The 23,015-nt window shown below is 40.8% G+C and overlaps 1 protein-coding gene across 4 annotated transcripts in view; it reads right to left on the bottom strand.

Annotated features, from left to right (window-relative positions):
• The window catches only part of DPP6 (dipeptidyl peptidase like 6), an 825,076-nt gene that overhangs the window by 329,654 nt on the left and 472,407 nt on the right, over window positions 1-23,015 (bottom strand). For all 4 annotated transcript variants that reach the window (XM_038559795.1, XM_038559792.1, XM_038559793.1 and 1 more), the window contains exon 2: window positions 18,238-18,352. In XM_038559795.1, the coding sequence (XP_038415723.1) occupies window positions 18,238-18,352 (115 nt within the window). The remainder of the gene's footprint in view (window positions 1-18,237; window positions 18,353-23,015) is intronic.

The raw sequence follows: 23,015 nt of genomic DNA, 5'->3' as shown, positions 1-23,015 counted from the left end.
ATATTTGGATTTCACCCTGAAGGTAATCTGGGGATGACCGAAAAGTAAAGTTTCCTTCAGCCTGAAAGCTGGATAACCAAACAGCACTTGTAGTTATCATGGCCTCCTGGTCAGCTCACCGGCAGGCAAAGGCATGCCCTAATCCCCAGTGAGGCCGCTATCTCTATGTAGGTCAGAATACAATGCGTATTGCTCACGCTCCTTGCCGGATGCTTGTTAAACCGTTATGTTGTTAAGTAGCACAATTACTGGAGAACATTTTGGAATGTTCTCTAGAGATTTTTAAAATTAGAAATAAATTCCACCACCCTAAAATGGATTAATGTGAAGCATAACCTCTTGAGGTTTTCAATCACTGCAAGTGGAGGTTAGCTACTGACAAACCCAATTTAGTAATAAAGAAAATCTATCCAGATTAGTGAGAAGTCTCTTGTTAGTTCTGCTCGTGTTAGAAATTGGAATAACTGACAACTCTAAAAATGCTCTGCAGTCTTCAGAGGACACTGACAGGTTTAACTCTTGATCCTCTACGAAAGAGGAGGGAGGAAAGCCATTTTATGGAAGGCAAACCTAAACTACGGAGAGGTTATAAAGGCTTCTCCAAAGAGGCATGGAAAGCTAGTCAAGCTAGCATTAGCCACATTCTCAGGGAAATCTGAATGTTGACATTGTTCACAGAAGCTGGATGTGTGCAACCTATTCCATCCACAAGTGGGATGCTAATTAAATCACAGAATACAGAAAATATCAAGCAGCTAATGCTAATGAGGATCCTGCTAAAACACTATGTTCTCCAGGTTAAAAAAATTATGTAAATAAAGAAAACGGTTTGAAAACCATTTTTTTACAGACACATTTCTTTAATGAGAAAAATTTAGCCTCTGAAACAGATCAACAAGGAACACACACACCAGTGGCACACAGCAAGTGTTCACCCTGCGATGTGTGCTGTGGCAGGTGTCAAGTACAAGGGTTTTCAATCTCCAGGAGACAAAGACTGTGGTGGGCAGGGCAGATACAGCCTCCCAGAGGAGGCAGATCCCAAGCCCGGGCTCAGAGTAAAAGTACTTTGGTATTTAGAATAAGTCACAGGGAACATCTGTATGTTGTTTCGATAGAAGCTGGTATTTTTGTTTGCTTTCATACAAACACTCAGAGGAACATATGGAAATCGAAGAAACTGGTTTGTTAAAAGATTCATTTATTTATTCGAGAGGGAGAGAGCACGATCAGGAGAGGCAGAGAGAGGGAGAGAGAATCCCAAGCAGATTCCACACTGAGCATGGAGCTTGATGCAGGGCTCAGTCTCACGACCCTCAGATCAAGACCTGAGCTGAAATCAAGAGTTGGATGCTCAACCGACTGCACCACCCAGGTGCATGGAAACTCTGATATTCAAAGTCTGAACCATTAATTCATGAGTTCCAATGATACAGCTTTTGCTTAACATCAAATCACTGCTAAGTTTGTACCATTACTGACGAACCGTGGACAGCGGCTTAGTCTAAGGAAAAAGCTATGAAAACACAGGAAACATTTCCCTTCCTCTGCCAGCAAATTAACTGAGAAAGTGCTCTGTGTCAGGTGCTGGTAGATTCTGGAATCAATACTTCCAGGTAGGCTTTTTTTTTTTTTTTTTAAGAAGTACAATCAATGCTATCTACTATAGATGATACTCATATTTCCTTGGTAGATTCTTCTCATAATGAAGGAAGAAATCTAGTCATGCTTCGCTATCAACAAAGTAGGAACAATGAAATTTAAACTGGGTCTACAGGTCGCAAAATGGAGCACACCCAGAGTCTTACCATAACTCGTTCAGGTGACTTAGATGATGAGATATGGGGCTTTTTTGCTGATGAGATTTTGGACCTTGAGTTAATCCTGTAATAGCTCAGGGCCTCTGGAGACCTTAGGATGGAGAGAATGTACTTTGTATTGGGATAGATGTGAATCTTTAGGGGCTGGAGGTCAGCTTATGTAGGTAAAATAATGCCCCCCAAAGATGTCCATGAGAATGGGTGCTATGCACTGAACTGCACCCCCTGCCATTCATATGCTGAAGCCTTAACCCCCAATGTGATGATATTTGGAGATAGAGCCCTAAAGGAGATAATTAAAGTTAGATGAGATCATAAAGGTGGAGCTCTACTCCAACAGACATGGTGTTCTCATAAGGAAAGAAGAAGAGACGCACTCTCTCTCTCTCTCCATGCACGAAGACAAAAAGCAACATAAGACACAGCAAGAAGAGGCCACCTGCAAGCTAGAAAGAGAGGTCTCATCAGAAAACAACCCTGCTGGCATTTGATCTTGGGCTTAAAGACTCAAGAATTATATGAATTGTAAGTGGAGATTATATCTATTTCATGCATGTAAAATAAAATCATAAAAATAAATTAGGTCAAGGCAGGGGGTGGGTACTGTCCTTTCCACTTAACATTTTAAGAACACCAATATATACATTTATACGAAAACATTTCAGATCCTTCCCTGGTGGGCAGAGATGAAAAAGAACCAAATTTTAAAGCTGAGAGGAGGCCTGCAGAGAGGTGTGGAGGCTGGCATGGACTCTCCAGTGAGCGGGTGGACCCTGGCATGTCCAGCACACCTCTTTCTAGCTCTGTCACCCACCTCAGACACCTGTAAGATACGGCCACTGCAAGACTGGAAAAGGCATTTATTTCCCTTTGTTTTAGTTTCCTGTGAGCCATCACCACAAATGGGGTGGCTCAGAACAGCTGACGTTTGCTCTCTTACAGTTGTGGAGACCGGAAGTCCAAAGTCAGTCTCCCTGGGCCAAGAGCAAGATGCCAGTAGGGTGCACTCCGAGCCTACAGAGCTCTAGGGAAGCCTCCCTTCTTTGTCCCCATCGATGCTCGTGGCTGCATCACTGTGATCTCTGCCTCCCTGGTCACGTTGCCTTTTCCCCTGTCTGTGTCAGATCTCCCTCTGCCTCCTTCTCATACAGATATGTGTGGCTGCATTTAGGATTCATGCATAAAGCAGGAAACCTCCCCCCACCCACCACCCTCCAACAATCCCTTTTTTGCCATATAAATAGGTGATGTTCCAGGGATTAGGACATGGAACCTTTGGGGGGGGGGGGTGTCTTCTCACCCAGCTGATCCCTTAAGACCTTTTCTCCATTTCTAACTAACCCATAACTTTAGAAGGCATCCTCTGAAAACACAATAATCACACATTCACTAAATTTTTAAGAAAAAAATCAAAAAAGAATCTGGATAAGGATAAAGCAAGAGAGAAAAAGACTAATACATCTGAGGTTATGTAAATTATCTCTTAACCTAATTTCTGCTCATTTTAGTACCTCATATAAAAAGCACAGAGTTTATTTAGAGATAATCTGGAATTTGAGGAATAGAAAATAGCCATTTGAGGATATGCTGTTTTTGCTGAAGTGATAAATGGTTATTCCAGCAGGGTTTAAGGTAAGAGAAGAGCTCTGGGGATCCCTGGGTGGCGCAGCGGTTTGGCACTTGCCTTTGGCCCAGGGCGTGATCCTGGAGACCCAGGATCGAATCCCACATCGGGCTCCCGGTGCATGGAGCCTGCTTCTCCCTCTGCCTGTGTCTCTGCCTCTCTCTCTCTCTCTCTGTGACTATCATAAATAAATAAAAAAAAAAAAAAGAGAAGAGCTCTGTCTCATAGAGAAGGTGGACCATTGCTGCCTGGAAATCAATCCTCCTTGGTGCTCTGACCTGCCTAGTTCACTGTGGGCAATTTCTCTCCCCTTCTCTGATTTTATTATATCATCTATTTCTGTATTCTTGACTCAGACCTGGTAACTCAACTGAGACTCCTGAATTGCTGTCTTTGGTTTTCTGACTGGCCAGAGTCTTTCCTAAAATAGCAACTATTAGACTAGCCAGCTCCTTGTAACAGATGGTCCTGAAGGCTCCCTAAATTCACTTGAACTTTCCCAAGGGGCTTTCATCCAAACCAGGCAACAGACTAAAGAAAATCAGAGTGCCAGGATGGGATTTATCTTTTTCATGGTCTATATACAACTGTGCCTTTAACACAGGATGCAAAATGTAGCAATGCTTTGAAAAATGTCCCTTTATGGATAAATACGTAGGCACATTTGCCTCAGCTTAGATTCTTAATGCAAGCACGCATAACAATCTACTGCCATCCCTCAGATAAATGGCTCTTTAGTGTAAGGATTCAATAAATAACCAAGATGTACCTCGCAATCCTAGAACTAATGATGAAAAGTCAAAGTAGAGCCTGTTAAGATCCTCCCAGGGACTCACTTCTCAAGACTTTGGAAGTTTGCAACTAACTATAAGGTTAGTAGCCATGTAAATTAATTCTTTCTTTTATGGAAACCTGTCAGAACTCCCTCTTCTCAGATTTGTTTCAATTTAAAGAATGGTGCAAATTCACTGAGTTCAAGGCATGTAGACTGCATCCATAAAGTATTTCATAAATCAAGGGGTCTTGTTGTGGCAGACAGGAGGCTGCCTCTCTGAGTCACTGTACTCTTTTCAACTCTGCAGAGGCTGACCCTTAGAAACACTGACTTTCTGGAAACTTCTTCCAGCTAAGGGAGGCCATGCAAGATGGTTGTGGCAAGTAAGCTGTCTCCCAGCTGGTTTCAGACAAAGACAGAACTACATGAGGCAAGTCCTGTGATTTTCCCTTCTTTCTAGTGAGGATAGGAGGTGTGATGTGTGAAGCCAGTGCAGTCACTTTGCCAGCATGCTGACGATAACAGCAGAGATACCTGAGCTACTGAACCATCCTGGCTGTGTCTGGACTTCTCCTTTTGTTTTGTTTTGTTTGTTTGTTTAAAGAAGGGGAAGAGCAGAGGGAAGAGAGAGAGAATCTTCTTTTTTTTTTTTTTTAATTTACTTATCTTGGAGAGAGAGAGAGAGAAAGAGAAAGAGTTGAATGGAAGGAGGGGCACATGAAGAGAAAATCTTGAGCAGAATCTGTGCTAAGTGTGAAGCCTTATGTGGGGCTTGATCTCACAACCCTGAGATCATGACCTAAGCCAAAGTTAAGAGTCGGATGGATGCTTGAACTAAGCCACCCAGGTGCCCCTGGACTTCTTTTATGAAACAATGCAACACTTATGGTTTGAGTTATTTTAGTGAGGCATTCTGTGGGGGACAAATGTAGTCTGATATACTGTAATATCTGGGCTTTGGACAAATGCTCAAGCTGATTCCTAACAGGCCTGTGGGCAGGCTGACCAGGCACATGAGATTCCTGAAGTGCATTCAAATGTTTATGCGTGATCTTAGGGGAAAGGCTCCCAGTGCTTCCCCATTGAGAATGATATTTGCTGTGGGCTTTTCATAGATGGCTTTTAAGATGTCGAGGAATGTTCCCTCTATCCCCACACTCTGAAGAGTTTTGATCAGGAATGGATGCTGTATTTTGTCAAATGCTTTCTCTGCATCCAATGAGAGGATCATATGGTTCTTGGTTTTTCTCTTGCTGATATGATGAATCACATTGATTGTTTTACGGGTGTTGAACCAGCCTTGTGTCCCAGGGATAAATCCTACTTGGTCATGGTGAATAATTTTCTTAATGTACTGTTGGATCCATTGGCCAGTATCTTGTTGAGAATTTTTGCATCCATGTTCATCAGGGATATTGGTCTGTAATTCTCCTTTTTGGTGGGGTCTTTGTCTGGTTTTGGAATTAAGGTGATGCTGGCCTCATAGAACCAATTTGGAAGTACTCCATCTCTTTCTATCTTTCCAAACAGCTTTAGGAGAATAGGTATGGTTTCTTCTTTAAACGTTTGATAAAATTCCCCTGGGAAGCCATCTGGCCCTGGACTCTTGTGTCTTGGGAGGTTTTTAATGACTGCTTCAATTTCCTCCCTGGTTATTGGCCTGTTCAGGTTTTCTATTTCTTCCTGTTCCAGTTTTGGTAGTTTGTGGCTTTCCAGGGATGTCCACTCTCACCACTGCTGTTCAACATAGTACTGGAAGTCCTAGCCTCAGCAATCAGATAACAAAAAGACATTAAAGGCATTCAAATTGGCAAAGAAGAAGTCAAACTCTCCCTCTTCGCCGATGACATGATACTCTACATAGAAAACCCAAAAGTCTCCACCCCAAGATTGCTAGAACTCATACAGCAATTCGGTAGCGTGGCAGGATACAAAATCAATGCCCAGAAGTCAGTGGCATTTCTATACACTAACAATGAGACTGAAGAAAGAGAAATTAAGGAGTCAATCCCATTTACAATTGCACCCAAAAGCATAAGATACCTAGGAATAAACCTAACCAAAGATGTAAAGGATCTATACCCTCAAAACTATAGAACACTTCTGAAAGAAATTGAGGAAGACACAAAGAGATGGAAAAATATTCCATGCTCATGGATTGGAAGAATTCATATTGTGAAAATGTCAATGTTACCCAGGGCAATATACACGTTTAACGCAATCCCTATCAAAATACCATGGACTTTCTTCAGAGAGTTAGAACAAATTATTTTAAGATTTGTGTGGAATCAGAAAAGACCCCGAATAGCCAGGGGAATTTTAAAAAAGAAAACCATATCTGGGGGCATCACAATGCCAGATTTCAGGTTGTACTACAAAGCTGTGGTCCTCAAGACAGTGTGGTACTGGAACAAAAACAGACACATAGATCAGTGGAACAGAATAGAGAATCCAGAAGTGGACCCTGAACTTTATGGGCAACTAATATTCAATAAAGGAGGAAAGACTATCCATTGGAAGAAAGTCTCTTCAATAAATGGTGCTGGGAAAATTGGACATCCACATGCAGAAGAATGAAACTAGACCACTCTCTTTCACCATACACAAAGATAAACTCAAAATGGATGAAAGATCTAAATGTGAGACAAGATTCCATCAAAATCCTAGAGAAGAACACAGGCAACACCCTTTTTGAACTCGGCCATAGTAACTTCTTGCAAGATACATCCACGAAGGCAAAAGAAACAAAAGCAAAAATGAACTATTGGGACTTCATCAAGATAAGAAGCTTTTGCACAGCAAAGGATACAGTCAACAAAACTCAAAGACAACCTACAGAATGGGAGAAGATATTTGCAAATGACATATCAGATAAAGGGCTAGTTTCCAAGATCTATAAAGAACTTATTAAACTCAACACCAAAGAAAAAACAATCCAATCATGAAATGGGCAAAAGACATGAACAGAAATCTCACAGAGGAAGACATAGACATGGCCAACATGCATATGAGAAAATGCTCTGCATCACTTGCCATCAGGGAAATACAAATCAAAACCACAATGAGATACCACCTCACACCAGTGAGAATGGGGAAAATTAACAAGGCAGGAAACAACAAATGTTGGAGAGGATGCGGAGAAAAGGGAACCCTCATACACTGTTGGTGGGAATGTGAACTGGTGCAGCCACTCTGGAAAACTGTGTGGAGGTTCCTCAAAGAGTTAAAAATAGACCTGCCCTACGACCCAGCAATTGCACTGTTGGGGATTTACCCCAAAGATACAGATGCAATGAAATGCTGGGACACCTGCACCCCGATGTTTATAGCAGCAATGGCCACGATAGCCAAACTGTGGAAGGAGCCTTGGTGTCCAACGAAAGATGAATGGATAAAGAAGATGTGGTTTATGTATACAATGGAATATTACTCAGCTATTAGAAATGACAAATACCCACCATTTGCTTCAACGTGGATGGAACTGGAGGGTATTATGCTGAGTGAAGTCAGTCAGTCGGAGAAGGACAAACATTATATGTTCTCATTCATTTGGGGAATATAAATAATAGTGAAAGGGAATATAAGGGAAGGGAGAAGAAATGTGTGGGAAATATCAGAAAGGGAGACAGAACGTAAAGACTGCTAACTCTGGGAAACGAACTAGGGGTGGTAGAAGGGGAGGAGGGCGGGGGGTGGGAGTGAATGGGTGACGGGCACTGGGGGTTATTCTGTATGTTAGTAAATTGAACACCAATAAAAAAATAAATAAATAAAAAGTTCTTTATAAAAAACACACACACACACAAAAAAAAAAAAAAAAAAAAAAAAAAAAAAAACAAATGTTTATGCGGATGGGGACCTGGGCGGCTCAGTCAGTGAAACGTCTGCCTTGGGCTCAGGTCATGGTTCTAGATCGAGTCCTGCATTGGGCTCCCTGCTCAACAGGGAGTCTGCTTCGCTCTCTCCCTCTGTGTTCCCCAACTCTCATTTGTGCTCTTTCTATCTCAAATAAACAAATGAAATCTTTTAAAAATGTTTAAAAAATGTTTATGAGGACATATATGCCTTTTTCCAACGATGAGATGATTTATAGTTTTATCAGATTCTAAAAACAAGGATCCCTGGGTGGCTCGGTGGTTTGGCACCTGCCTTTGGCCCAGGGCGTGATCCTGGAGACCCGGGATCGAGTCCCACGTCGGGCTCCTGGCATGGAGCCTGCTTCTCCCTCCTCCTGTGTCTCTGCCTCTCTCTCTCTATGTCTATCATAAATAAATAAATAAATAAATAAATAAATATATATATATATATATATATATATATATATATTTTAAAAGATTCTAAAAACAGTTTCAACTTATAAATTGTTTCAGACAACAGGAACCCTTAGAGGACAATCTCAAATCCAGTGCCTGGCATCCCAGTCTGTCACCACTGCCGCCTTTCAGCCTTAAGTCCTTACGTTCATTATGTCCATCCAGGGCTTTCAGGCAGGCCCTTCTGCCCAGCTAGTGCTCCAGGATTATTATGCCTTGTGGTGACCTTCCCTCTTGGATTTCCTTCATCTCTCCTGCATCTGACTTTCATATTCCTCATCTTTCATAAAACCTTCCACCAATGCTTCCTGTCCTCCCCAATCTCACCCATATTCCGAACTGTCATAATAAATACTATCTTCACAATCCCTTTATGGGACCTAATTTCACTTAGCATTAACTAATTAACTTTAGCCAGAAACGATGACAAGGGTGGCAGTAGCAAGAGCAGCTAAAACAAGTATGTATTTCATGACCAGAGTAGACTCAATTCACCCAATCCGGCAGTTAGCAGGTGGGTATGAACAAAGGAATCTAGAAACACAATTACAGATGCCCAAGTGCAAGGCAACAATACCAGAGCCTATCAAGTAACTTATGCATCCTCGGATAGGACACTTGGCCATAGTCATATATACAGATGAGCTCTGATGAGATCAGATTTGGGGGATGAGTTTAATACAGGAAAGAGAACAAAGAAAATACCTGGAAAACATGGCCAAACTACCTATTTCTAAAAGAAACAGTAAGAAACAGTAAGGTGTATGTACTTGTCACGATACACAAACAAATTATTAAATTACTGTTAAGCTACTTTGCGATTATCATAGGGACTATATACAGATTATATGTAGACTAAAAATGGGGCATCAATACAACTTAAAATATCATAAACATAAACATTCTATTGAACAAAACAATCTATTGTAAAAGAATGCACACCACATGATTATATTAATACTGGAAATGCAAAAAGTATAAAAGCATGAAAACTATTCTATGATGTTAGAAATTAGGGGACCTTTGGGAGGATTAGTGATGAGAAAGCATGGTTAGGGGCTCTTGTGATGGTGGTTGTATTCTGTGTCTTGATCTGGATACTGGCTATAAGAGCCTGTTCAGTTTGAAAATTCATCAATCGATATAATATTATATATGTGTTTTACATAAGTGTTTAAAAATCAATCATTCCAGAATTTTTAAAAGATTAGCTTCAAACAATGAGATATCACTACACACCTATTAGAATGGCCCAAATCCAGAATGCTGCCAACACCAAGTGTTGGCAAGGCTGTGGAGACACAGGAAGTGTGTCATTCATCACTGATGAATGATGAATGATGAATCACTGATGAGGATGCAGAATGGTGCAGCCAGTTTGGAAGGCAGTTTGGCAGTTTCTCACAAAACCAAATACCTTCCTAGCATATACTTCAGTAATCACACTCTTTGGTATTTATCCAAAGAAGTTGAAAATTATGTCTACATAAAAACCTGCATGTGAATGTTTATAGCAGCTTTGTTCATAATCACCAAGACATGGAAGCAGCCAAAATGTCCTTCATTGGGTAGATGGAAAACCAAACTGTGGTCCATCCAGACAATGGAATATTATTCAGCACCAAAAAGAAATGAGCTGTCAAGCCATGAAAAAGTCAGGGAAGAACCTTAAAAGACTACTGCTAAGTGAAAGAAGGACTGTATGTCCAACTGTATGACATTCTGGAAAAGGCACGATTGCAGAGACAGTAAAAAGATCGCTGCCAGCGTTCTGGGGCAGGGAGGGATGAAGAGACCACAGAGGGTTCTCAGGCCAGTGAAGCTATTCTGTAACAATACTGTAATGATGGATGTGTGTCATTACACATTCTCCCAAGCCCATGGCATGTACAACACCGAGAGTGCACCTTTTTAAAAAAGATTTATTTGATTATTTGAGAGAGAGAGAGACAGAAAGAGAGAGAGAGAGAGAGAGAGAGAGAATGAGAGTGTGGGGAGGGAGGGGCAGAGGGAGAGGGAGAGAGAAACTTAAGCAAATTCCATTCTGAGTGTGGAGTCTGACATGGGACTCGATCCCACGACCCTGAGATCACAACCTGAGCTGAAATCAACCTGGATGCTTGATGGACTGAGTCCCCCTAGGAGCTTCCCCAAGAGTGCACCTTAATGTAAACTATGCACATTGAGTGAGGATGATGGGTCAATGCAAGTTCATCCATTGTAAAAATGTGCCACTCTGGGGAGGGAGGGATCGGTAAGGGGGGATGCTCTGTGTGCCTGGGGCCAGAGGGTGTCTGGGAAAACTCTGTGCCTGCTTCTCAGTTTTGCTGTGAATCCCAAACTACCCTAAAATAATAGCCTATTAAAAAACCAAAATCTATAGAAATGTTATTACAGAGCTTCCTTTGTTAACTAGCAGTCACACCTCTGAAGTGGAAGGATTCTCTCAAATGTAATTTTAATACATCTCTTTTTTTTTTTTCCACACAAACCCATTTCATCTTATTTTGACTCTGGTGCACATTCAGAACACTTGATTAAGTGTCTGACTTGCTCGTACCTATTCCTTCTTATAGGAGAATCCAATTTATGAGCCATGATGGCCAATTTGCTAGATTTCACTCCCTCTCAGTAAAGTCTATTGGGTCCAATTGAAAATTAAAAAAAGATAAGCTGAGAGTCAGCATAGCTGTTACAGACACTGGACCTACACTGGTGATGGAATTTCAACTCCATAAAAATTATCTCTATGCTCTGCTCCCACCCAAAAGATTAATGAGTCTTATACTCTGATAACCTCTGCATGGCCGCCGCCCAGTCTACTGTCACTGTGACTTTCAAATGTCCGAGGCTTTTCCGTTCCACACCACCTGAAACTGGTGTCCATCTTCTCTAATGTGAAAATCCATAAGGTCAACTGTCAGGGCTATTTCAATGCAAACGTGATCCTGCTGGATTTTTCAGCTCCTACAGCATTCGACATTCGCTGTGGCAGTGGAGAATGTCAGAGGCCTTTGCATTGGAATGCAATAACTGTATTTGCCAAAAAAAGGCATACGCCATTGCGTGTGACCCAGGGTAGGCCGCGTATTTAATAGCTGAAAATAAAAAAGGTAACTTTGGAGTCTATCACGCCAAAGAGAAATTTAGGAAAGGGCACAGACTAGCAAGGGAGAAATGAATGACACAATTGAAAAGGACACATTCTTATTCGGCTAGTCCCTTTGGAGGCAAGATTGCCTTCAACACTTTTAATTTGATTTTTAAAACATAAATTGTGCGTAACTGGGGGTAATTAGACTGCACAACGGAACAAGGTACTTGTCGTTCAGAATGATCACCTCACCGACATCGCCTCCATGGTGATTCTTCCTGGAAAGGGGGCCCACGTGAGTTGGGGACGTTTCTTTTTTGTTTTTAATAATAAATTTAGTTTTTATTGGTGTTCAATTTGCCAACATACAGAATAACACCCAGTGCTCATCCCGTCAAGTGCCCCCCTCAGTGCCCGTCACCCAGTCACCCCCACCCCCCCGCCCTCCTCCCCTTCCACCACCCTTAGTTTGTTTCCAAGAGTTAGGAGTCTTCATGTTCTGTCTCCCTTTCTGATATTTCCTACCCATTTCTTCTCCCTTCCCTTCTATTCCCTTTCACTATTATTTATATTCGTTGGGGATGTTTCTATGAAAAGGCTGAACCCAGTGAGTTCAGAATGGATTTTCTGGGCGAGTAGAAAGCAGGTGCGATGATCGGAGTTTCAACAAACCAGGATATAAGACGAGAAGCAGGCAGTCCTTGGGAAAGATTATCTTATGAAAAGTCCCTACTACAATTTCTTTCTTTTTTTAAAAAAAATATTTTTTAAATTTATTTATTCATGAGAGACAGAGAGAGAGATGCAGAGACACAGGCAGAGGGAGAAGCAGGCTCCCTGTGGGGATCCCAATGCAACTCAATCCCAGGACCCTAGGATCATGACCTGAGCTGAAGGCAGATGCTCAACCATTGAGCCACCCAGGTGCCCCCATAATTTCTAAGTAAATCTATCAAAACAGAGGCAAGGCGACACACCCAGGATGGCACAAAAATTTTCAAGGTGTTATTATCATGAGGACTCTCATCTCCTCAAGACTGTACTTCATCCCTCCCCCAGGGGAAGCCACTGCTACTCAGAACCATGGCCACAGGCTGTCAGGGATGAACCCCACTCAATAGGCCTTACCCAAGCCCTGCCTCACACTTCTCTTTTGTTTTTGCTACTTGATCACACGACACAAGGGAGATTCTCCTTGTGCCCATTCCTGCGGTCTTTTTCTCAACCGACGCTGAGCTCTCAGGAAGAGCATCTGTGTCTCCTTTGCTCACACTTCACTGGGCACTGAGCTCAAGGCTCTCAGCCCCCAAGAGGGGAGCGTTGATGTTGGACCAATAGTCTGTACTATTGGTTGACGTGAGGATGCTCTGCAGGTTCATGAATTTGAGAAAGCTCTGGAGCCAGTGGCAGGTAGAGTGATTTGATGTTCTTTTCTGCCAGACAGAATTGCGATTGCCAAACAAAAGCCAGTGCTGCACCCCAGGACAGCAGATGCAGATAGACTGCAATGGGAGGGAAGGGGCACGGCTGATTGTCCCAACCCCAGGACACACGGCCTGAGCAGCACAACCCATAGAAAGAAATACCGGCTACAGAAGCCCAACAGAGCTCAGGGCTTAGGCAAGGCTCGGCCACATTTGTATTTTAACAGGAGAATAAAAGAACTCCTGCTCTTCAAAGCCTTTTCTGGAATTCAGGGATTCACCAGGGCCCCACCACCGGCAGGTGCCTCTTGCCCACTCCTTGTTGTTGCCCCTGACAACTGGCCGCCAGCGTTCAAAGAGGTGACTGCAGAGGGCACGCTGCTGCACAGGAGTCCAGTGGAAATGACTCCCGGGGTTGGCGGCTGCACTCGAGAGACCAGGACACGCTTCCCCGTGCAGCAGAGAAGGCTGAGGGCCAGCTCTCCGTGTGTGCTGCATGAGCACAAGGAGGGAGGGCTTCTGGGACGTTTACCACGCAGCCTCACTGCTGGACTGCTGGGGGACAGAGGCACTCCAGGGCGCCCTTTTATTTCACTCCAAAGTGACCACCGCAGGAGCCCTGGGACTCCAGGTGGCACAAACACTCACATGTGCCTTGGGAGGGTGGGAGCCACCACAAACTACTTAAAGCGCTGTTGCTTTCTAAGCCTCAGAGCCAGTGCTGGACAACCACAGAAGCAACTGTTCAGTAATCCTTCCCTCACAGTCCTGTTCAAAGGAAAACACAGGTAAGGAACACGTACTGCAGGAATCCTGAGGAAGACCGGATTGTCTCCACATTAATTAAAAACACGTAATTGGGGATCCCTGGGTGGCTCAGAGGTTTAGTGCGTGCCTTCGGCCCAGGGCATGATCCCAGAGTCCTGGGATTGAGTCCCACATCGGGCTCCCTGCATGGAGCCTGCTTCTCCCTCTGCCCGTGTCTCTGCCTCTCTCTCTCTCTCTCACGAATAAATAAATGAAACCTTTAAAAAAAATGTGGTTGCTGAAATCCCTGGTGAAGGCGAAATACCATCAGCCAATCACAAAATAGAAAAAGTATTTGCCTTTACTCGCCCTTCCCCTACTCAGATTTCAGTGGCTGATTCCACTTTTTTCCCTGATCCATCAGATGTACTATCTTGAATCTCAAGTCCAGGTCCTCAGGCAACTCTGGTATGCTCAGAAAGAATACCTAGGGGGACCCCTAGGTGGCTTAGCAGTAGAGCATCTGCCTTAGGCTCAGGGCATGATCCTGGGGTCCTGGGATTGAGTCCCACATTGGGCTCCCCCCGTGAAGCCTGCTTCTCCTTCTGCTCTGTCTCTGCCTCTCTTTGTGTATCTCATGAACAAATAAATAAAATCTTTTAAAAGAAAGAAAGAAAGAACGAACGAACACCCAGGGAGAGGGCCACATTCTCTTTGTCGTAATTGCCACCGAAACCTCTTCAATGTTAGGCACGTTTTTATGATACTTTAGTGTGTGTGTGTGTGTGTGTGTGTGTGTGTGTGTGTGTATGCCTAGATTACACCAGTGTTTTTAATAATTTTCCCACCATCGTTCAAACTAATGGCTAAAGTGTGATGGAATTCATTTACTATGAAGTTTCGCTTTTTAACATGTACAATTCAGTAGTTCTTGAGGCATTAACAGAGTCGTGAATCCACTGCCACTATCAAATTCCAGAATATTCATCACTTCCAAAAGACATCTTATTCTGATGTACCCATGTAGGCTTATCAGTTGTATCAAATGTACCACCCCGTGGGGAGGTTGATAACCAGGGAGGCTATGCAACGTTGTGTGGGGACAGACAGTATATGGGAAATCTCTGTGCTTTCCTCTCAATTTTTCTGTGAATCTGAAACTTCTCTAAAAATATAATGTCATTAAAAAAAAGAAAAGAAATCTCATACTTATTAGCAGCCACTCCTTACTGTCTCCACCTCCAGACTTTGGCAACTACTAATGTACCTCTACTCTATCTCTATGGATTTGACCATTCTAGGATCATGCAATATGTGGCCTTTTGGGTTTAACTTCTTGCATTTAGCATAATTACTTCAACTTTTATCCATGTGGTAGTATATATCAGAGATTCATTCATTTGTATAGTTGAATAATATTCCACTGTATGGCCATACCACATTAATACCACATACCACATTTATCTATTCACTGGGTGAAAGGAACTGGGTTGTTCCTTTTTGGCTCTTATGAATAACAGTGCTATGGACAGGCATATGCAAGTTTCTCTATGAACATGTTTTCTGTTTTCTTGGGTATACACGTGGGAGTGTATACCCGTGGTATACTTGGTCATATGCTAACTCTATGACTTTTTGAGGAACTACTGAACGTTTTTCACAGAGTCTACAAAATTTTACATTCTAATTAATAATGTTTGAAGTTTCCCATTTTCCCACATTTTTACCAATACATGTTATTTTTCATTTTTCCCCCTTTTTATAGCAATCCTAAAGTGTACAAAGTGGTATAATGTGAATCTGATTTGCATGTCTTTGATGACAAATGATGTTGAGCATCTTTTTTTAATGCTTATGGGCTATTTATATTTCTTTGGATATATACTTTTGAAATCCTTTGGTTGTTTTTAATTAAATTATTTCTCTCTTTGAGTTACAATAATTATTTATAAAATCTGGACATTAGATCTTCACTGAACATATGTCTTGCAAGTTTTTTCTCACATTCTATGGGTTGTCTTCTCTCTTTCTTGATATTGTCCACTGATGCACAAACATTTTTAAGTTTGATGATGCCCAATTTATCCAATTTCTCTCTGGTTGCTTATGCTTTTAGTGTCATATCTAAGAAGCTTGTCTAATCTAAGATTGTAAATATATGCCTCTAAGTTTTCTTCCAGAATGTCACAGTTTCAGCTCTTTTATTAGCTTGTTGATACACATTGAGTTGATTTTTGTATAAAGCATGAGGTAGGGCTCCAACTTGGCTCTTTTGTATGTAGATATTCAGTTGTGCAAGCACTATTTGTTGAAAAGACTATTCTTTCCCCATCACATGATCTTGGTGCCTTTGTCAAAAATCAATTGGCCATAGATGTATGGTTTTATTCTGAGCTTTCAGTTCTATTCCATTAATCTATATTATACCTATGCTAGTACCATCATTACTGTAGCTTTAGAGTAAGTTTTAAAATAAGGAAGTACATGTACTTCAACATTCTTTTGCAAGGTTGTTTTGGCTATTCTGAGCCCCTTGCATTTTCATATAAATTTTAGAATCAGCTTGCCTATTTATCCAAAAAGGGAAATTGGGATTTTTATAAAGATTGAGTTGAATCTATAAATATATTCAGGAAGTATTGCTATGTTACCAATATCAGATCTTCTAATCCATAAACACAGAGTATCTTTTCGTTTTCTTAGGTCTTCTTTAATTTATTTCAATTAGTTTTATGTTTTTTTCTGTGGATAAGGTTGTACACCTTCTATTAAATTTAGTCTAAGTACATTATTCTTCTCAAAACTATTGCAGGTGGAAACATTTTATTAATTTAATTTTGGATTGTTCATTGTTAATATATGGAAATACAAATGATGTTTGTATATTGATCCTATATTATCCACCCTTGCTGCATATGTGTGTTTCTGTGTGTGTGTGTATATTCCTTAAGATTATCTATATACAAGTTCATGTTATCTATGAAGAGATAGTTTACTTCTTTCCTATCTGGATCTTTTTCTCTTGCATTGCCTTGGCCAGAATCTCTAATACAATGTGAAATAGAAACAGGGAGACTAAGTATCCTTGTCTTTTCCTGATCTTAGGGAAATGCTTTCAATCTTTCACCATTAAGTATGATAGTAGCTGTGAGTTTTTCATACATGCTTTTTATCAGATTGAGGAAGGTTCTACTAGCTTGTTGAGTGTTTTGCTACGAAAAGATTTTGGGCTTTGCAAATGTCTGCTCTGTGTCTATTGAGATGATCATGTGGGTTCCTTCCCCCTCTTTATTCTATTAATATGTATGTATTATATTGATCTTTCATACAGTAAATCAAATTTTCTTTCCTGGGATAAATAACATTTGGTTATGGTATAATATACTTTTTATATGTTGCTGGATTCAGTTTGTTAGTATATATAGATGTATAGTATATACACCTATATTCATAAGGGATATTGGTAATAGTTTTCATTTCTTGTGATACCCTTATCTAGTTTTGGTTTCAGAGTACAGATTACCCTTTTTTTCATTCAAGTTTTGAAATTGTTTAAACGTATATCCATAATTTACTTGCACTTTTTGTACAAATGTAAAACAAATTTATCTATCTATCTATCTATCTATCTATCTATCTATCCATTTCAATGTATCTACTTCTTTTTCCATCTTAAGGTCTAATACCTGTACAGTCTATTTACTGGCGGTTAGAAGTGTGTTTTTTTTTGTTCACACAATTAGGAATCTAATACGACAATGAGAATGTGGCCATTGTAGTTTCCTATAACTGCCATGTAGTTATCTTACAGGAAAAATCTTCTCTCCTTAAGCTAACATTTCATCACAGCCCACTTCACATCTCACCTTCCTCCTGAATTTCCTCACAATGGATCTCTCTATCCTCCAAGGTCCTATAGCACCTATTTTTGAAGCATTCAATGGTGCAAGTGTATACACATTTTTGCTGTAGGTTTTTGCTAACAATTTTTATGTGTTTTTTCTTTCCTGTAAGATTTCTGACTCTTTCTTATGTTATTTCGAGTACCTCTGTTGTTAGTTCACACTCAATGTATGTTGTTTTAATGATTTTTAAAATTCCTCTTTGATATAGTAACCATGAATTCCATGAGATCCACAGAATTGTTATATTTATAATGCCACTGTCTTTAAGCTTGTCAAGCATGAATAGGTAATTATGAATTTTAATATATACCGAGCATTTCTACACTTAGTCAACAATTACATCAATGAATTCAAAGCATACAAAATGGATTTTTTTCATGGAAACATATTAATCACTTAACCATATGGCACAATGGGAATCAGAACCTGGGAAAAATAAATTAGGTAACAGGTAGTTACTTAGAAAAAAATTGCAAAGCAAAACTGTGCATTTTCTCCTGTAGTGACTTGCTTTTCCAAGAATAAATATAAGTACCTGGTGTCAGCAGTATGACTGAGGTGACAATCAAGGAGCAGATGACCAGAATCACAAGGAGTGCAATTGCAATTCCCTTCCAGTTTCTTTGAGGAGGGTTACTCCCCACCAGCTCCTAAAAACAACAACAGAAAAGAGAAACCGAGTGAGTGAAGTAAGGATATAAAACAAACCAAATAAATACATTCCAATTAAATCAAGAACCAAGACACAAAAGAGTGAATGAGGCATATTCTTATCCTTGAAGCTATGAGTAGCTCTTTTTTCTGCCCTTCTGCCTCCTGCTTTCATCTCTGTACCATGGCAAAACCTCATCTCAAGAACGAATATGATAGTCTATTATGTTTACAGCTTTTCTGAGAACTGAATGTTTCTACACCTGGCACACTGGGTTCTATAGCACAGGGCAACTGTGGCATTTCTCTTCATTACAGCCAACCTAATCTCCACTGAATCAAACCCAAGTATGATGAATATTCCCAGCTCCAAATCCTCTCTCATCTTCCTTTTCATTCACACCCACACTGTTAACTTCTATCCCAGAGTACCAGATTCAAATGTTTATTTAGCACATACCACATACCAAGTTTAACTAACTTGTATGCGTTGTTCACTATCTTGAGCCCTTTCTTCCTTCTATAGAACTTCATACAAGATTTCAAGATTCCCCAGATCTCTTCACTGGGTAATTAAATTATACGTATTCTAGATTTTAGTCCCTCCAAGGAGCTGTGTTTGCATTGCAGCAGGAGTTAGGGATGGGAGAAAGAATCTGGAGACGTTGCTGAAGTGTGCTAAAGGTCAGATAAATCTAGGAAATTAATCAGGGATACTGGTTGCTGAAATCAACTTTCAATCCCTCTCACATCAGTGTGCTTGTATAATTTATACTCCAACCTGGGATTCCTTGAGAGACAAAGGAGTTAATATTTATAGTTAATAATTAATAAATACAATAGTTTTTATTTATAATAATGACCATAATTGTACAAGAGCAACTGTCATTCCCCTTGGCAAATAAAGACATATGGTCACACTGAAAATGGTCTACTGCTCCTTCTGCCCATACACAGACCACAAAATACTCTCTCTTATAGTGCCCATAATTATAACTAATATTAATTTCAAGTCAAGATGAACTAGAATAGAGATGGCTTCAAAAAAGTTGATAATGCAATACCCAAATACAGCTTCATCCAAAACTAAAAGCTCATTAGAACGTGGCAAATTTCTGCAAATCAAAGGTAATATTAAATGTAGGATGGCAAATAATTAATAATTGACATGCAAATATTCAATATTGGCTCTCTAGGTTATCAAATTAAGAAAAATTTGAGGGCCACTATGGTCTTAGCCAGAAAGAATTTTATAGTTGTTTAGAAATTTCAACCAATCTCCTTATTTGCTATCCAGAATTGATCTATTAAGAAGTGGCTTTTTAGCACTTAAAAATGACAAAAACCAATACTGAGTTGCTCTCATTTCTGAATGGATAGTGTTCAATGCAAGAAAAAATAACAAAGGAGAACTGATCAGATTTTACTGATTCAGTAGCTTTTTCCCTTTGCCCAAGTTTACAAAGGAAACTTGAAAATTCACCAAATTCATGAATAGTATAAATCTTGAAGTAGTACTCTTCATATGAACAATGTAGTACACATAATCTCTTGTAGGGCCTAGTGGATATTTTATTCTTTCTTTCTTTTTATTTTTAGAGAGAGAGTGTGTGTGTGCAAATGGAAGGGGAGGGACAGAGGGAGAGGAGAGAGAAAATCTTAAGCAGGCTCCACTCCAATGTGGAGCTCTATGTGACACGGGGCTCGATCTTGACTCTAAGATCATGACGTGAGCTGAAAGCAAGAGTCAGAGGCTTAAGTGACTAAGCCACCAAGGCACTTCTCTAGTTGGCATTTCTCAAATACTGCTTATATTAAATCCCAGGGTAATAATCAAACCAGAATATTTTAATATTCAGGACCAAACCCCAAACCTTATTCAAGATCCAGGATGATAAAATTAACATTATTATCTTCATCAGCTCAAACAATTGATATCTTTTGAATCTTGTTTTTAATAATATTCTAAAATTCTAAAATGTTTTAAACACATCTATTAAATACACTGGTCAAAGTTTATTTGCCCAAAGAAGCCTAAGACTTTTCCTTTGTGTCAAGTTCCGATGAGCTAGTAGCATAGCTGATTTACTTGCAGAAGTGTACGAACCCATGTTTCAGTGACAGAAGTCCTTCTGAGACTCAGTGGTCCCCTTACCAGGCCAAACACATCTACAATGTGTCCTGGCCTGGATGTCCAGGTCTAGGCTAGATGGTGTCAGAATGTCTGCCAAGATAACCAGAAGATGGATACGTTTGTAAAACATGTCATGTGAAGGACATTCAGCCTCAAGTCTTATCCACTTGAACTATCACATGGAAGAGAGAGGAAACTTACTCTGTACAGCTCCAGAAGGTAGAATCGTGTTTCAGTACACCTTCAAAACTCCCAACCATTAATACTGCCCCACAATAGGATGAGGGGCTTCCTCAGGAAGTGTGCAGGATGGTGAACACCTAACGGGGATCCTGGAGATCCAATCCTCCAGAAAGGAAGGTGGAAATAAATGATCTTAAAAATGTCCAATCAGAGTAAAAGCTTTATGAACATGTATAGGATGGAAGAGAGAGATGCAAAGCTGTGAAGTTGCTACTCAAGGGTGGAAAATGAATGGGAGGCAAGGGCTTCTGGAAAGAGGACAAAGACTCTGCTTCCTCCTGTTCACTGGACTAAGAAAATACTATGCACAGAAAACCAGTTCAGTGTATATATATATCCTGAGATGTACCATAGATACCCAAACAGGCACTGACAGCATAGCCCACTCAAGTGAAGTGATTCTGGGTCAAAGGCACTCTTTCTTTCTTTCGGTAGGGGGAGGAAGAGAGGGAGAGGGAGAGAGAGAAATCTTAAGCAGGCTCCATGCTCAGCACAGAGCGGGAAGCAGGGCTCAATCTCATGCCCTGAGATCATTAATTGGATGAAAACCAAGAATCAGACCCGTAACCAACTGAACCACCAAGGTACCCGAATGAACCCCAATGACACCATTTCTTGAAGACAGATGCACCATATTGCCTTTCAGGCAGCATTCTTACGCATTTAAAAAGCAGGGCAATTTTACCCACATGAAAGCAGACATTCTTTAATTAAATTCCATTTTCATTTGCCAAATTTCACTTTTCACAGTACAAGAAATTTCTTTTTTAAGTTACACAAACACTACTGTAACAATACTAATAGGAAACAAATTAAAGAGGAAACAAATCATGAATAATCTTGCTAATCCAAGATGACAAAGCTTTTCATTTTCCCCATTTTCCTTTCCAGTCATGGTCTATATGCACATTTAATTTCTACATGGGTGTAACCAGAGCACAGAGATGATTTTTGAGTTAGAATTTGGATTTATATGTGCTTCTTTGAACATCTCATTTGGCTTCCCATATTCAAACGACTTCCTCATTTTAACTTGCAGGAGCTGACTTATTGAGAATTTAAGTAGAACTGACCCTGCTTCCCATGAAGGACAAGACAAGTTAATAAATTATCCCCTAAAATGTTAAGCTTCAGTAGTGCATTTCTTGGCAGAATTATATGATTTTGCCTAGAATAGTGAAAATGAGACCATAATACATTCTCTGCTCTGTTTGGTACCCCATGCATACCTCAGAGATTCAGTAAAATGGAAAAGCATGTCTATAGTGAACCATTTGGTGTAACCAGGTGATCAAACCTTCCTTCCTTCCTTCCTTCCTTCCTTCCTTCCTTCCTTCCTTCCTTCCTTCCTTCCTTCCTTTTCTTCCATCCATCCATCCATCCATCCATCTATCCATCCATCCATCCAACACATGTCTATCCAGCACTTCCCCTGCCAGCCCTGCCCCAAGGACCTTGGGTATAGCAGTGAACGAAACAGACTACACTGCTATCTAGCCAGCAAGCTGAATGGCTTTCATTTTTCCATATTTCCTTTCTTGTATTCTGGTGCAGGGATGGGACACAAACAATAAACGGCTAACCCACCAAGAGAAGAAAAAAGCAGAATGAGGGGGGCTAAGGAGGGAATGCATCCTGTGAGCTGTTTGTATATAAGGAGGTCAGAGAGATTTTCTAATAAAGTGACATTTGAACAGAAACCACAAGGAATGGGACTGGGAGGAAGGATGTCAGGCTGTCATGGACTGAACTGTGTGTGTCCCTCCTAAATTCACATGTGGAAGCTCAAACCCCCAGTGAGATGGTACATGGATGGAGGGCCTCTGAGGGGTACTGAGGGTTACAGGAGGTCATGAGGATGGGGCCCTCAGGTCAGGATGAGTGTCCTTATAAGGAGAGACACCAGGGAGCTTGCCTTCTCTGTACCCACACGCATGGAGGAAAGACCACGTGAGAGGCCACTGCAAGAAGGCGCTGTCAGCAACCTAAAGAGGAAGGGCCCTTAAGACACTGCCACTTGTACCCGGAGGGTGGGCTTCCAGTCTCCAGAACTGTGAGAAACAAAGCTCGTGGCTCAGAGGCATATCTCTGACATTCTGGGAAGCCATGCCTGGTTTTGCAGGCAGAGTTCATTGTTCTTCCATCTGGACACAACCGTAACACTTTGTAAATGCTTTTCTGTAACATTACTGCACTATTGAATTATGTTTTTAATGCCTGTGTCATCTCCAGGCCCCAAGCTACCTGGTGTGCTCGTATTCCTGATGCCTGGTATAGAACTGGGA

Source organism: Canis lupus, chromosome 16, assembly GCF_011100685.1.
Source record: "Canis lupus familiaris isolate Mischka breed German Shepherd chromosome 16, alternate assembly UU_Cfam_GSD_1.0, whole genome shotgun sequence".
In the NCBI taxonomy this organism is placed as follows: Eukaryota; Metazoa; Chordata; class Mammalia; order Carnivora; family Canidae; genus Canis; species Canis lupus.
This window is presented reverse-complemented; position numbering and strand designations above follow the sequence as displayed.